General features: G+C 44.1%; 1 protein-coding gene across 1 annotated transcript in view; it reads right to left on the bottom strand.

Annotated features, from left to right (window-relative positions):
* SLC24A3 (solute carrier family 24 member 3) overlaps positions 1-16,638 on the bottom strand; it is a 190,853-nt gene that overhangs the window by 14,914 nt on the left and 159,301 nt on the right. The window contains exons 8-15 of the mRNA XM_054061725.1: positions 16,389-16,414; positions 14,647-14,700; positions 12,990-13,123; positions 9,426-9,586; positions 8,565-8,841; positions 6,802-6,968; positions 4,929-5,043; positions 3,958-4,070 (exon numbers count right to left, since the gene is read on the bottom strand). Of these exons, the coding sequence (XP_053917700.1) occupies positions 3,958-4,070; positions 4,929-5,043; positions 6,802-6,968; positions 8,565-8,841; positions 9,426-9,586; positions 12,990-13,123; positions 14,647-14,700; positions 16,389-16,414 (1,047 nt within the window). The remainder of the gene's footprint in view (positions 1-3,957; positions 4,071-4,928; positions 5,044-6,801; positions 6,969-8,564; positions 8,842-9,425; positions 9,587-12,989; positions 13,124-14,646; positions 14,701-16,388; positions 16,415-16,638) is intronic.

Consider the following 16,638-nt stretch of genomic DNA (forward strand, 5'->3'; position numbering starts at 1 on the left):
TCAGCTGAAAAGAGGGCCTATAGGAAAGCTGGGGAGGGGCACTGTATCAGAGAGTGCAGGGATAGGACAAGGGGGGATGGTTCTAAGCTGAAAGAGGGGAGATGTAGACGAGCTATTAGGAAGAAATCTTCTCCTGTGAGGGTGGTGAGGCGCTGGCACAGGTTGCCCAGATAAGTCACAGCTGCCCCATCCCTGGAAGTGTTCAAGGCCACTTTAAGCAACCTCATGCAGTGGAAGGTGTCCGTGCCCATGGTAGGGGTGTTGGAACTGGATGATCTTCAAGGCCCCTTTCAACACAAACTGTCCTATGAGTCTATGATCTCATCCAAAGCTCTCTGCTTACCTAAAATCAAAATGCACCATTTGTAAAATAGGCTCTGAAGCACTCGTCTGGCCTTAGGGTGTTCAAAGAAGGCTCAAACACAAGCTCCTTCTACAAAGGGTGCTACAGCATCTGAAAGTGCCATTAGCAGCGAGACTGCTCTTCACAGTCAGAATGAAACCCCATACATCTCTTCCTGGGAGCAGCCGCTCAGCTGGTTAGGGTGCAAAGCCACTTTACTGCATGTGGTTGAGAAAGTTCAGGATGCACACAAACATAGGACACCGTACTGCCACATGGATGTGCACAGTGCAGCACAGAGTAAAAGGGAAGAAAAAGGGAGCAGATCCTCTTCTCCATTTCTGCATGGCAACATGCCAGATCTCTTTACAGCAACATTACTAGGGAGTAAATTTTGGCTACAGGGGATTCTGAGTCAGGCAGCGTGGTTATACAGAGTATGCTATTAGAGAAACATTGTACTCCAGAGAAAGTCCTGAGTGCTTAGACTTCCAGAAAAATAAGGTTAGAGGGGGATTTTTGGCTTGCACAAAAGCTATTGCTGCCTTAACTGCTATTTTATTAAAATGCATTTACTCTTTAGTTTCAATAAAAGCTTAACTTTCCGTAGTCCTCTTATATTAAACATCCTGGGGAGGCAATCATGGGTTTGGATGGCTATGCAAAAGTAATCATCATCGAACAAGCTCTTTTGTCTTTCCTTCCCTCTGTACAGAAGACAGGTGCATCATCATAGAACAGTTTGGGTTGAAAGGAACCTTAAAGATCATCCCGTTCCACCTCCCCACCATGGACAAGGACACCTTCCACTGTATCAGGCTGCTCAAAGCCCCATTCAACCTGGCCTTGAACACCTGCGGGGACAAAGGAGTTCTTCTTTTGGAGGAGATGCTACAAAGGCAAATTTGGATCCTGCCAAACATCAAAAAAGCAGTACTAAATCGGGACTGCTTGCCCAGAAACTACCTAGTGCTTCTGACTCACAGTCACGTTATGTGGACAAGCAACTTGCCCTGTGAATCCCCACCCAGTGAGCCGGCCTTGCTCCTGTGAGCAGCCCAACACTCAGCCCTACACACCTTAGGGAGCAGGAGCTCCTCATCTTCTACCCTTGCTGACCTCCGCTCCAGGCATATCAGCACAGCTCCCTGAATAACAACAGCACTTTGCAGCTCTTAATGCTGTCACCAGGCTACACCTGACCCAGCTAACTCTAGCCTTTTCTGCCAACTTAGTAATACTTAGAAATTAATTACTAATAACTGAGGGGATGGAAGAGGGGTTTGATTTTGTTTTGAAGTCCAATTATCCAAGGATTTGGAGAGAAATCCAGGAACTGCAAGTGAAAACTGAGGAAACTCTCTTTGCTAATTGTGGGTCTGCTTCCAAGCCTGTCTTTTCTAACCATGTGATCACACAGTACAATGAAGATTTTGGGTATGCAAAACAGTGGTGACATTGTTATGCCTCCATGAAAGCTGTCTGCTTCTGTTCAGCCACTTGTTTTCATCCTTTTCTGCAAAAATATAGACGAGCTACAGATAAACTGCTCATTAAAGAAAGGGATTTTATTCCTACAGCATTTCTTCCTTTTGTTACTCCTATATTCAAGAAGAGGGACAATCCAAAGAACTACACACCGGTTTGCCTGACCTTGATCCCTGGGAAGGTGATTGCACGTAGACATAAAGATTTATGAAGGAGAAATCATTTTTACCCAGCCCAGTAGGCTTCTATGATAAGGTGGATTTATGGGACGAAGGAAGAGCAACAGATGTTGTTTATGTTGACTTTAGCAAGGCTTTTGACACTGTTACTCAAACACCCTCACTGACAAATAGAGGAAGAACAGACTTTAGTGGACAGTGGAGTAGACTGATAACTGGCTGAACGGCTGCACTCCAAGTCCAGCTTGAGGACCAGTCATGAGTGGTTTACTCCAGGGATCAATACTGCTTAATGTCTTTATTAAAGAACTGAATGGCGGAGCAGAGAACATCCTCAGCAAGTTTGATACAAAACTTTGAGGGGTGGCTGATGCACCAGAAGGTTGTGCTGCCATCCAGAGGGACCTGGAACGGCTGGAGGAATGCGCAGGCAGGAAACTCATGAAGATCAACAAAGGGAAATGAAAAGTCCTGCACTTGGGAAGGAATAACCCCATGCGTCAGTACATGTTAGGACTGACTAGCCAGAAAACAGCTCGGCAGAGTAAGACATGTTTATCCTAGTGAACAACAAGCTGAAGTCCGCAATGCACCCTTGTGGCATGGAGCACCAACAGCATCCTGGGCTGCATTAGGAGAAGTGTTGCCAGCAGATAGGGGCAGATGATCCTTCTCTGCTCAGCACTGGTGAGACACATTTGGAGCACTTGATCCAGATCTAGGGTCTCCAACAGAAGGAAGATAATGACTCACTGGAGCTTGTCCAGTGAAGGCCCACAAGGATGAGTTGAGGGACAGCATCTGACATACAAAGAGAAGCTGAAAGAGCTGCGACTGTTCTGCCTGGAGAAAAGAAGATTCGGGAGATCTTACCAATTGTGTAAACACCTGGTGGGAGAGGACAGAGAAGGTGCAGACAGACTCTTCTGAATGGCATCCATTGAAAAGACAAGGGCAACACACACGATTTTAAATACAGAAATTCCATTTAAACATAAGAATGTTTTTTTACCGTGACAGCGGTCAGACACCATAAATGGCTTCTTGCAACAGCTGTACACTCTCCATCCTTAGAGGCAATTGAAGATGCAACTGGACATTGTCCCAAGCATCCTGCCTTAGCTGACCTTGCACTGAACAGAGGGTTGGGAACCATGATATCCAGAGGTATTTGTCAACCTCAAGAATTCTGTAATTCTTCAGCCTTTTAGCTTTGGATTCACTCAGCGACTGTAACCAAGGATCTTTCCTCTGTCCTACATTGCTGTCTGAGTGTTGTTCAGCTAACGGCAATAACAACAGCAACATCCCTCTGGGACTTCATGGCATCTCCTGCTCTTCCTTCTCAGAAGGAAGCTTTCAACAACTTCAGGAGTGGGCGGGTGGCTCTTTTATCATTTGAGAAGTAAAGGAGGGTTTCATTGGTGTCAAGTAGGTTTTCTCAAACAGCAAAGCTCTGCAGCGTTTCCTGACAACAGTCATGCTCTGAAATATCCAGTTACTTAATAGCTTCCTTCATTTTCCAGAGTGTTAAAAGTTTAGTAATGCTAAAATTTCTTTTACCAAAAGCCCTACTTTATCCTTACCAAAAGTCTGCTTTATCCTTTACTTTCCATCTATCTGTTTGTCCCTTGTCTTATTACAAACAGGATCACTATCCTTACTTGGAACATATTCAAGTGTGTGAAAATACAGTATACTCTAGTGAGTCAGCGTATTTCAGGACAGACTGCTGCATTTAAGGAGGAAATGGAAGTTCCTGTCCTCCAAAGGATGAGGAATATCTGCTGACAGTCAATTGCTACTTCTCCCAAACTGTAACAGAGCCAAACTATTTGTGTTTTCAAATCCAATCCAAAGAGTTTTGGACTTCATTTTTTTCTCTTAAATACATCTGTTTTACATATATAAGTATGTAAGAATCATGTGAACAAATGTAGGACTTACGTATGATCCATAATTCACTGCTAGGGTCTGCAAAGCCCACGGGAGGCCTAGGCCAATTAAAATATCAAAAACATTGCTTCCAATGGAGTTGGACACAGCCATATCCCCCATACCTGCAGGAATGGAAACCATGGACAATCAGACTTTCAACTTTTAAACAAAAATACATTAATCTAAGCTAATCCAGACAATTTCCACACATTAATGCAATGACTTAAGGGAGAAACCCGTTATCCCATCCCTTCCCTTTCCTCTTTGCCCTTGCCATCATACAAGGCCAGCAGGGTTGAAGGGGCTGAATCCACCTCCTGGGATCATCTGAGAACTCCTCTCAACTAATCCTCCACTGCTGTGGGGACCCTGGCCACTGGCGGCGCTGGCTGTGACCTGCCAGTCAATGACATGCTCAGTGAGACTTGTGATGCTTGACTGTAACCACAACACATGAGTTTCTATACTGGACTGATCAGATCAGGTCTTCAGGTAGTCTGCTAAGTAGCCAGTTGTTTCAATGAAGAGCCACTGGTTTTGTTCCCCAAAGCAGTATTGACAACTTCCTTTTTCTCTTAAAACACCAGTTCCTGGAGCCATAAGGGGCCTAGGGATGGAAGTTTCCGTTAAAAACAGCAGTATATTCCAGTCCTTGTGGAGAAAAACTTGCAGTGACCCAGAAGACCCTCATACCATGTTCTAAGCAATTCTATACCACCAATATCTAAATTAAGAAAAATGTGAATTTTGGAGAAGGTTTAAAGTTGACAACGATGCCAAAACTTGTTCCACATCATCATTAAGAGCCTGCTTGCAATAGCAGCATAATTAATTTCCTTATTTGTTCTTGTTTTAAATTTCAGCCTAAGGAAAAAGACTGCGCATATTTTCACATTCAAGACACACCAATGGTACCTAATGAGGAAGAGGACACAAGAAATCACTTCCATAGCGGTATGACATTTCTGTGATGAACCTACCTTGCCTTGCTACAATGAGGCTTGCCATACAGTCCGGCACACTGGTTCCAGCTGCCAAGAAAGTGATGCCCATGATCACATCTGGAATTCCCAGTGTGTAGCCAATGATTGTCACCTAAGGAGAGGAAATAAACTGTCAAGCTGCTTACAAGAACAAAACCTGAGATCAACTTGGCCCAATTCTGCAAGATTCTGCGAGACAGAGTTTATTGCTCAGTGCACACTCAGACTTTAAATAACGAGAAGCAGTGACAGGCTTTTTTGGTAAAATCACCTGGCAGAGGAGAGTACTGACCTGCTATGGCTAGCTGTGTCACAACTTTCATCCACAATTTTCCTGACACGAATGTGGAAAACAGACTATATGCTGGTCCACTACGCTATGTAACACGCTCCTGATCTTGGCAGAAGACCATAGGCATTACTATACACAGACAATAGTTAAGCAGACACTAAGGCAACTTGTGATTCATTAAACTATGAATATTCTACATGCAGGGGTACATCCCCAAGTGACTGCAAACAGCTCCTATTATTGGCAGAGAGGAGATACCTTTCATTTTCTCTTTCCTTTGGTATGTAGTTCATGATAAATTAGTGCTCTTCAAACTGATGTATTTTTTAAATTCGGATGCCTTTGTCTAATGCTACCCATTTCCTATTAGCTACATTTAATTGGTCTTCTGATCTCTCTGCAGCGTCCTTCCAGAATGTGAACCACATGACAGAAGCAACACAATGACCCTGTGAGCTCTGGTATTTCAGCTACAGAAAGCTGGGACAGCTTTTTTTCTTAAAAAACACCTCATTCTTGCAAATGAAAAGCAGAAGAAAACAAGCAAGTTCCTATTTCCTGTTCAGGGTGAGATAGGTTATTGAAAACAAAAGAAAATAACCCCCTCCTCTGTAAAAGTGTTGAGTAGTTCATAGGGAAAAGCCAGGCATTCGTTTCTGCATTTAGTACAAGAATGAATTGTGAAGACACTGAAGAATTTTTTGTTCAGTCCATCTTCCCAGCAGGGAAGAGGTAGCCAGTGCTTCAGCAAGATATTTCCACGCTCTTTGGGTCTCATGCAGAGAAAGACCACGAGCCTGGCACTCCATCACAAATGCAGCAGCCTCAAACCAGGCTTCCCCTGTTAGACCCTCTCCTGATGCCAATACCCTGTCACTGTCTGAGTCTGCTTAAGAGTACAGACTGCCTGTCTGTACACAATCCATACTGCAGTATTACTGTAATCCTGCTAAGGATGACTTACGCTTTTCATCTAAATGTGTCATGTAATGTGCCCTGCCAGGGAGCTAAAAGGCTTGATGACCCAGCCAGTGCACAAAACTCCCCTGTGAGCAGGCCAACCTTGCTTGGATTTCCTTGATCTCATTTTTATTTATCCCCTTCTACCTCTATGATAATGAGGTAGAATTACATTCCTGTTGACTAGAGTAAGTTGTGCAAGAATCTGGCTGAATGTCATGCTTTTGTTCATGCTGAGTTCAAAGTGCTATTGATCACAACTCTATGTCAAGCTTGCTCGCTCCAAGAAAAGGAAAAGCTATTGTGGCCAGATTTTTACTAGCATCAAGGTCTCTTTACAGTGCCCTGCAGGTCAAGTTACTAAACTGGCGCAAGTGTAATTTTTTCCCATGTTAAAGAATCTGGGTGAAATTCTAGCCCTGAATCAAGTTCAATGGCCATGGCTACTGGCCCTTATTTTTCTTCTCTGAGTGTGGACAGGTCTACCACAAATGGAAGCTGAAGGCTTGTCATCTAAAAATTCAGGTATGTAGAAATTTCTACATGTTTCTCTCAGCTAACAAAACCCATTCCTGTTGCCTGTTCCAGGCTGTGGTTTCTACTTTAGCTGGTACGTACCATCCACACCATCATGTAGGAGAAAGCTGCGATCCAGAGGGTAGAAGAAGCAAAGGTAACCATGAACCATTTTTCCAAGTGGGGTTTGTTACAGTTGGGCACTGTGAAGTACAGGACAAAACTCAATGGCCATGTGAAGATCCACTTCAAGATTTCTACCTTGCCAGCTGTAAGACAAGAAAGGGAAACAACCACAATTCTAGTCTGCTTTAGTCCAGAATGTTATTGTTTTGTTAATATTAACAAGCAAGATGCTAGGGACACCTCAGCCTAACTGCTGCTCAAACAGATAATGAAAAGACATTCCTTGTTCAGAAGATCACTGCGTGATGGCAGAGATGGCAGGACAAACCGGGGCACAGGGAAGGAGGAGGAAGGGCCTCCCTGAGAATCTGCTAAGTAATGGGTCAAAGCACACCTGCTACCCTCCCTGGGTCAAGTTCTTAGAGGTGCCACATAAAAAACACATTCCAGAAAAAGATCTGATCCGTCTTCAAACATCTAATGAGAGAGTACAGGAAAGATGGAGCCAGGTCCTTCACAGAAATGCACAAGGAAATTCTAAGACCCAATAGACTCAACTTCCAATGAGAGAAATTCAAAATAAATGCTACCATAAGTTATACATCTTCTTTTTTTTTTTTTACCTACCATGAGGGTGGTCAAACACTGGAACAGGTACCTAAAAAGACTGTGGGATCTCCACCCTTATCGAAACTCAACTGGATGCAGCTTTGGGCAACCTGCTCTGAGCAGAGGTTTGAATCAGAGATTACCAGAGGTCCATGCCAACCTTTTCCACGCTATGCATCCAGTGTAATGGGCCACAGGACATCTAAATTGCTTTCTTCACGGCCCAGTTTTTTTTTCCTTACTTGAACTACAACTACGCTGTTTAAGTGAGGAGATCTGAAAAGAAGTTCCCCAAAACATATTTCACCTGTAAAGAGCAGGGCCAGTCCCTACAGTATTCTGGCTCGTTTGTGACAAGGCAGGTCTTGCCAGCTGAGGCATCTGTGAGTCAAAGGCAGGACAGGGATATGTTATAATCACCCCAGAGGGAAGGTGCTGATAGGGTAAGAGAGACTTGGCAAAAAGGAGACTTGCACCCTGCAGAAGCAGTGCTCTGCAATTTGAGGCACGTGGTTTTTCACAAGTCACATAGCGGTTCTGACTTTCTAAGCCCTCTAGAAAGAGTGAGAGGATGCTGTGGCTGTGCCTAGTTAAGAGGCACCCAAGACCTTCTTTTGGTTCCACTCCACATCAGCGCCACCACTGCCTCGTCTCTGCTAGCACTAAACCTTACCACCAAGGTAAAAGAACATCTTGTTTCCCATCAAAGGCAAGGCCTAGATGGAGATGCATCTGACTGGCTTTCAGGCACCTTGTCAGTGGCCTCACCATCCTCAGCTTCTGCAGTCAGTGGAGAGAGATGGGTGTCTCCTGAGGGTGACCCAGGTTTTGGGGGCAGGAAGCACCTCATGGAGATTCCTGCTTCTCCCCTCTGACTGCAACAGCAGCACCAGGCCAACACATGAGCTGTACCAAAGGTGTACCCAAGCCCAGGAATCTGCATCTTGAGAAGTTCCTGCTGCTTCCCAGTTCCTCTCATCTTTTACCTGTGACAAGGAACTACAATTCAAGGTGCAGGCTGATGGGAGCTCTCAGAAACACTTCTACCTCAACATGTATCTGCAATGCTTTCTGGCATACCCAAACTGAGTTTTGCTTTCTGGAACAACAGAAACCCAGGAGCTTCTTACTGGGTAGGTCAAAAGGTGTGTATGGCCCTTCATGGTCATCATCGTCATCATCTTCTTCCTCCTCCTCATCGTTTTCGTTGTTCTCATTATCCTCATTCTCGTTTTCTGTCTCATTCCCAGCCTCAGCCATGTCTTCATCCCGTCGTGTGCCGTTCACCCCTCGCTCAGCAGAGTTACTGGGGCCTGTTCCATTCTCAACCACATGCTTGATGGGTATTTTGATTGCTACTTCTGACTCACCATTGGTGTAAGTCCTACTGTTGATCAGCCTTTGTCTCTGTAAATACAGGCACAAAACCATGCTGAAAGACATGTTTTTTAAAAATTTAATTTTCTAAAAAGAAAGTGAGGAACAGAGAAAGAGAAATGTGCTGAGTTCTTTAAAAATTTGGTTTTAAAGGCAAAAAGGATGAATTTTGATCAGGTATAACATGATGCTTGCTTGCAGATGACTAGATAAATCTCCCATATACAACTTCTATAAGAGAAGGACCAGTAGCTGTAGAACTGACTCCAGCAGTACTCCAAGACCAAGACCAGAGTAACTGCAGACTTAGTGGAGCACCATATTATTAAATAAGCGTAAGCGATTGTAATGACAGATCAATCCATACAGCACCTCTTTTCACCAACAGCTACAGGTAACATAACCAGGTAACAACTTCAAACTTTCTCTGCTAAAATCCCCATGGAGATAGATAGCAAGGAATGATTTAAAGTCAGTGTCAGAAGGACGACATCTGAAAAAATGCTATCAGGGATACAGAAGAAACATAAGACTTCCACTTCAACCCAAACATCGCTAAAGGAAAAGGAAAATTTGTAAGGAAAAGAGGAGGTGGGGAGAAATAAAAGACATACCTCATTGATTAACATGCGGCTGGCCATGGAGAGACGTGTTTTGGGAGGGAAGTGGCTGGTTATCATGATCCGGAGCCCAGCCTCGGAAAATGAAAGCTGGTGTGGGTAGGCAGAGAGTAGCTCATCCACCATGATCACTGAGGCTTTACGGTGGAAATTTCCTGCAGCCAAAGAAACAAGAGAAATTGAGGTCTTCTTCCAGCAGTCTCTCTCTTTGCCCCGCACGGCATTCACAATAATAAACTCGCAAGTTCCAGAAGTCCTTTGTAAGAACGATTCCTTCAGCTACTGCCATTCAAAATATGCCACATCTATCCTCAATTTCTGTCTTTAAGTAAATTGCCAACATGGTATCTCCAGTCATGCCCATTGCAGAGAATTAAATCTGATCTGTATAGTTCATCAGAGCCCAGTGTTAGGGAGATTGCTGCTTCCACAGCAGCTATTCCACCAAGGCAGAAATGGTGGTGTGGTAAAGCTGCATTGATTCCACTGTTATAATCTACACTTCTGTGAGGATATTGGCCTCACCAACTGTTAACCATATACAAGGGTGAGGAAATTGTCACTGTGTTCCTGTGGTGCACCAAGGAAAATGAAAAGCAGGTTCCTGCATCCTAGGCTTACAGCTCATGGCTGGGGAAGTGCTATTAAACCTGGCAGCAAGCGCACATGCCAGCCCATGGGGTGTGACCCACAAAGGCACAAGGAGATGGGGGCAGATACCAGAACCACACTCCAGCTGGGGCACAGTGTCCATCCTTCTGTCCCGGGATGCTACCTCAGGCTGTGAATTCTGGGCCAGGACTGAGACTTGGCAGCAGGGAAACCTGAGTTCTTCCCCAACACATCTCTGCATTGATTTATTAAAATCGGTCCTGAACACTGGCAAATGTTTCATGGCATTACCATTTATTACCATCACTGTTACCTTATAGAAGAGTATCTCCTTGGCCTTAGTATCACTTTTTTTGGGCTGAGAAGTTTTCCATGGATTGGGGTAGATAAGTGGGGTCCCCCGTATGAAAAAAAAATAATCAAAACAGTCAGAAAATTTTTCCTTGTGACTTTTTCCATGCTGGCATTTCCTGCATGGCACTTGGGAGAACTGCCCCAAACAGAAAAATCCTTCTGTTTTGATTCTTTTTGATCCTCTGTTCAGAAAAGGCCTCAGAAAACAAATGGGAGTGTCTGAAACCCTCAGGCAACCTGTTGCGATGGGGGCTGTTTGTGACCCCATACTACTGGCAAGTGTACACAACAGTGCCATTCGCGTGTCTGGGCCCTCAGTGGCTCGCTGCCAAAGAATTACAGGAACCATGTGCACGAAAATGAAGCAATCCTTTCATCTTCCTTCCTCAGTCATTTTGGGTAACTGCAAGTGTCCAAACCAAAAAGTTACCAGCAACTGAGCAGTGTCATGCAAAGATGCATTCTGGGGAGATTTAAACCAAATTCCACAATCAATTGAGGAGGCACTGTTTAGAAAGGTTTGTAGTGATAGGATGACAGGCAATGGGTATAAACTGGAGAGGGGCAGATTTAGACTAGACCTAAGGAAGAATTTCTTCACCATGAGAGTGGTGAGGCACTAGTACAGGTTGCCCAGGGAAGTTGTGGCTGTCCCATCCCTGGAGGTGTTCAAGGCCAGGTTGGATGAGGCTTTGAGCAGCCTGATCTAGTGGGAGGTGTCCCTGCCCATGGCAGGGGGCTTGGAACTAAATGATCTTCAAGGTCCCTTCCAACCAAAACTATTCTATGATTTTACGAATCAGAACTGCTTCATTCATGCGTAACCCTGAGGCCTGGATAAACCTAGATGACTAAGGCCTGAGTTTACGCTGTCTGAGTTTTACCAGTTTAGCTTTCCTGGTACAGTGTAGTCATCTTGTCAGCACAGTTTCGCTGTTAAAAGCCCCATGCTATAGAGAGCTGTTCCCACAAAAGCAACTTCCCCAAACCAGAGTATCCAGCACTCAGAAAAGCCTTCCCTCAGCAATAAGGGCAGTAACACCATAGCGGGCCTCTGGTAGACTCAAAGTGTTTGAGGTCAGCAAAAAAACCCCTGCTACATCTAATGTTTATTTGCTTACTATATACAATGTCTTTCAATCACTGTTTGCAGGAAAAGAGAGACCTATTTTGGTGAATTTTTGTTTTCAGGCCAGTGAAACACAAAAAGGCAGCTCATCTGTAGTCAGAGGCCAGGACTGCTTTAGACAAGTTAGAGCTCCTCTCAGGTTAAATCAAGGACTGGAGGGTGCATATCAATCCCAAGCAGCTGCTGCACACGCTTGCTGACTGTTGCAAAGATAAAAACATTATCCTCTGTAAATACAGTTTAGCATATGATTGCAAATGTCTTTCCTTTCAACACAGGAAAGACATAGATGTGTTGGAGCGAGTCCAGAGGAGACCACAAAAATAACCTGAGGGCTGGAGCACCTCCCATACAAAGGCAGGCTGAGTGAGCTGGGCTGGAGAAGAGAAGGCTCCTAAGAGACCTTATAGCAGCCTTCCAGTACTGAAACAGGCTACAGGAGAGCTGGGGAGGGTTTCTCGATCAGGGAATGCAGGGACAAGATAAGGGGGAACGGTTTTAAGCTGAAAGAGGGGAGATTTAGATGAGATATCAAGAAGAAATGCTTTCCCATGAGGGTAGTGAGGCACTGGCACAGGTTGCCCAGAGAAGTCATGGATGCCCCATCCCTAGAGGTGTTCAAGGCCAAGGTGGATGAGGCTTTGAGCAACCTGATCCAGTGGGAGGCATCCCTGTCAATGGCAGGGGTGTTGGAACTGGATGATCTTTAGGGTCCCTTCCAACCCAAACTATTCTACGATTATATTCAATGCAATGCACACATTGAGCTACAGCTGTTGAGGTATGGAACAGGTGAATTTTTGTTAAGTTCAAGAAAAATACTCATTTTTATATGTGATTGTGACTAAAGTCAAATGGGACCAGATTTCAGCCAAATGAAATCCACTTAAAGATCACTTATATGGAAAAGTTGTGCACATTCAAGATAGCATGTGCAGTAAGAACACACTACTTAGACCAACAGAGAATCTCCATCCTCCCTTCACTGGGGAGAAGTGTGCACTAGTATAAGTAGGGCTTTTTTCCCCTGCTTAATTTATGTCACTTTGGAATGGAGTTAAATTTAACTGGAGGTACTAGATGTAAATGGGCATCTTCAGTGCAGAATAACAGCGCCCACAGAAGGACTTACAACGGCATGGCTGCAACCACCTAGAAATGCAGCCCGTGGGCAAGTCAGACCCAAAGCTGGAGGAGTCCTTTCAGCCAGGAACTTGTCCAGCAGTAAGAACTTCCCAGAGGAAGCCTCAGCAGCCTCCAGTGACAAAGGATGTTGTGGCTGGGGTCACCACATTGTGCTCCCAGGCACAGGAGCCATGGCTTCTCACAGAAGAGTTACAGAACAGCCATCTCCCCACCTATTTCATGGCTGATAAGGCAGTCCCCACAGTACTGACTAGCAGATAAACTTGTAAACATTCAGAATGATGCAAGCAAGCAGGGTGACTTACTGGAACAGTTACCTTTCTTTAGTAATACCACTGTGGCATCACAGTTGCTGTTATCATCCATTTCCGTGTTACTTGCTAAACCATTCACCATATTTGCAGAGTTTTTTGTCTTCCTTTCAAAGCAGTGATGTATGGTTGAGTTGTACCTGCACAAATGAAACAAAGACTAGATGTACCTTCATTCCTTCTATGTGGATTTCTTTACACTCTTTGTTTCCTAGGCCCATATCTTGTGTGATCCAACTAAGGAAGGGAAGAAAACCTGTCAAGTTTTAAGGAAACATACCCACAGTATGCCACAGCTCTAAGTAAATTGTATATAATGCAAACCCTCGATATCCAGAAGGCTATGAAAGATATAAGACATGTATGCTTATGTACTATGTGTAATTAATCCACTGTACAGCAAATAATGATTACTTGTCATTGTCCACATTTATTTTTAGCACAGAATCACATCTGAGCATGAATGTTGCTTTACCTGTGAAAATCGGAAACACAGGACCATATGCTAAGTTCTTTTTCAACTTCAGGGCATGTGGGGGGGATCTTTTTCTTATTTTATTTAGAGTAGCCAGGAGCTGACACAAACATAAGCTGAAGATCTCATCATGATACTCAAAGGCAAGGGTAGACCACTGTGAACACCCAGCTGAGGTCCCTAACCAAGCTGACAACCTCCCCAGCTACATCCAAACAGTTCTGAAACATCTGTTCACACTACAGCATCGTTTTCAGACAAAAAATTTGTTCTTGGTTTACACATTTCATTGCTGGTCTGTTAATTGTTGCAAAGGTGAAGCTACCCTCCATGTTAAAGAAAAAGTTTCTAATTATCAGAAGTGAGATGAGTTCTGACTAGTGTTCCCTTCAACCCAGCCTGAGTGTTTCGCTGTTCTCACTGAGAATTGCTCTCAAAATATTTACACTATTCATCATTTCAAAACAAAATCTCTACCCTTACATGTTGAGACAAGACCACTGGTGAGCTTGGCAACTGGCAGGTTTTGTTGAATGTTCCAGTTTAAATCTGGGTTTCCTTTCCACTGGCTTTTAAAAACAAGGAAGGAGGAGGGGAATCAAAGATCAGAACTGACACGCTTTGCTAGCATGAAATTGTATGAAAGAAGTCACATGGGTAAGATGCTCAGAAAATCAATGCTGATTGTGCTGTAGTTTTACCATGGGTCTCCAAGGAAGCAAGTACAAATTGCTATGCAGTTTTGCACCCATATAAATTAGACTGGAATTTCCTCTGTGCTTATGTCTGGGTAGGGATACTGAAGCGAAGTCGGAAGAGGCTCCTTTGGTGGGACTCAGAGATGGACTTGGTTCTTTGCTCTGCCACAGACTCGCTGCATTAGCCTTGGTCAGTTCACACAGAGTGAGATCCATAAAGCATCATCCACCTTTACATATCTGATCCTTGGATCTGCACATAGGGATAAACAGCCCCTTCCTGCCTCATCAGGATAAATTACAGATAAGTACACGACAGAGCGAGGTGCTTTAACTCCTGCTATCGGAGGTGCTGCTGGCGTGCAAGCCGGGCAACAAAAGCCCTGTCCACAGCCTGTAGCTCTCTTTAATTATCTTTGCAATCTCTGGAAAAGCACTGGAGCAGTGAACCTTAACAATTAAAACAAGCCAAAGGGTACATTTGACTTACTTCATGATAAAGATGTAGATGACATACATCAGGACTAAGACTATGGACTCCCACCTGCAAACAAGAGTGACACAGAAAACATATCAGAGCAGGACAAGGCAGTCAGTTTCCCAAGTTCAGCCATTCCCCTATGCATCACCCCACAAACTTACGGAAAGGCTTGACCTTCTTGGACTGTCTTTACACACCTCAAAAAACCGGGACACATAAAGAAATGGCTCACACATACCACGTGTGATGCTTCTTTTGTTTTCTTGGCTTCTGCTCTGGTTTAACTTGACCAAATCAACCCGACAACTAAGAACAAGTGACTAAACCCAGCAGTTCAGTGAACAAATTGCATGCCAAAGGAACACTGACACCTCTGTGAGGACAATACCTAGAGGGGATTGTGGCAAAGGGAGGGGAGCAGCCATCCTGCACAAGTGTAAAGCAGGTCATTGGGTTTTCTGAGCATGCTAAAGCATACTGATCATGCTGAGGCAACCTGAATAAGGGGCAGCCCCTCTTTTGCTACTGCTACTGCATAACCACTGTGGATGCAGCAGGCTGCGCTTAAACTGCTGTTTAGATATTCTCAGGGGTTTTATCCACTGTTTCTGTGTCAAACTTATGAAATCTGCATGAAATCAAAATAGAATATGACTTTTACAACTGGTTTCTAGGTAATCTTTTGATTGATCAAAATGCTGTATTCTGCATACTTCCCTAGGGCAAACTGCTGGTCATTGTGGAAATCATCCATTATCAGACTCCTATGTACTAAAACTCATGGGCCATTTTCTCTTTAAGGATTCTGAGACACTGCACTAATCATATCAATATCTCATTCCCTGCTTCTGGCAGTTCAACACTCAACTTCCACACTGATGTGTTTTAGTCCAAGGGCACAGTCAAATACAATTTGGCCTTGAGTCAATTGTAGTTAAAAAAAACCAAAACAAAACAAATAAAAACAAGCCATTGCAAAACTCAGTGTTTCAGAAATCCCTCTCTGAAATGAAACATAAATCCCCCAGTGAGAAAAAGTTTAAGAAAACATGCAACCCAAAAAGCCCGACTCCCCCTAGTGCTTGTAATCTAAATAATACTGGCTGTGAGTGAAATCAAAGCTACCACTGTCACTCTACAAGCCCTGAGAGGTGCTGAAAACAAAACCATGAAAGCAAAACAACTGAAAGCATGCTTTTAGAAGTGTTCGAAGCCCTCCTAGCCAAACATGCCTATTGCAGTACATATAAGCACATTCATGGGGACATTAATATAACACGTTTCTTTTTCTTTAAACTGGTCATTCACTCTTTAACATTGCCTTAGGAGTTTTTGTTTTTTGAATTATTAAAAATCCAAATATTGGAATACAATTATTTATGACTGCTTGGCTGGGCCTTTCTGCTCCCGGATGGCAGAGATCTCTGGCATACAGGCACTGACCTCTCTCTCTGCTGAGCACATTGCCATCCCTGGGTGACTGCAGAGTGGGCAGAGAGCACCAACTGCTGCCGCTGTATTGGGAAACAGTCGGAGTGATGCTCGCCTAGGCTTTCCTCTCTGACCAGAAGGTGAGTTATTCTAGCCTACCTTGCACTGAGGTTTATCATGCAGCAGAAAACTGCTGCCTGAATCACCCTGCAGAATGTTTTACCTTTCCCTCCTCTGCTGATGAAACCTACTTACTGCAGCTTTTGTGGTATAACTAGAAAAAATGAAAAGAAAAGGGATTCACGGCCGGATATACTTACCAGGAAACTTTTTCGTCATAAATAAACTGTGGGGAAAAGGTTTAAAAACAGGCATGTTATACAAGAAATCACACCTGAAAACAGCTCATCACCTGAGCAGGGAACAGAGCGGGCACAGCAACTCAGGGCTCAGGGCAACAGGATTAAGCTCCAGTGTGTTTGGCGCTTCCACCCAGCCTTTGAACCTCTCATCCTTTACTTTCTCCAACCTAGTAAAGTCAGACGGGTATTCCTTTCCAAATACCCACAC

This window comes from Cuculus canorus, chromosome 3 (genome assembly GCF_017976375.1).
Source record: "Cuculus canorus isolate bCucCan1 chromosome 3, bCucCan1.pri, whole genome shotgun sequence".
NCBI classification, from domain to species: Eukaryota; Metazoa; Chordata; class Aves; order Cuculiformes; family Cuculidae; genus Cuculus; species Cuculus canorus.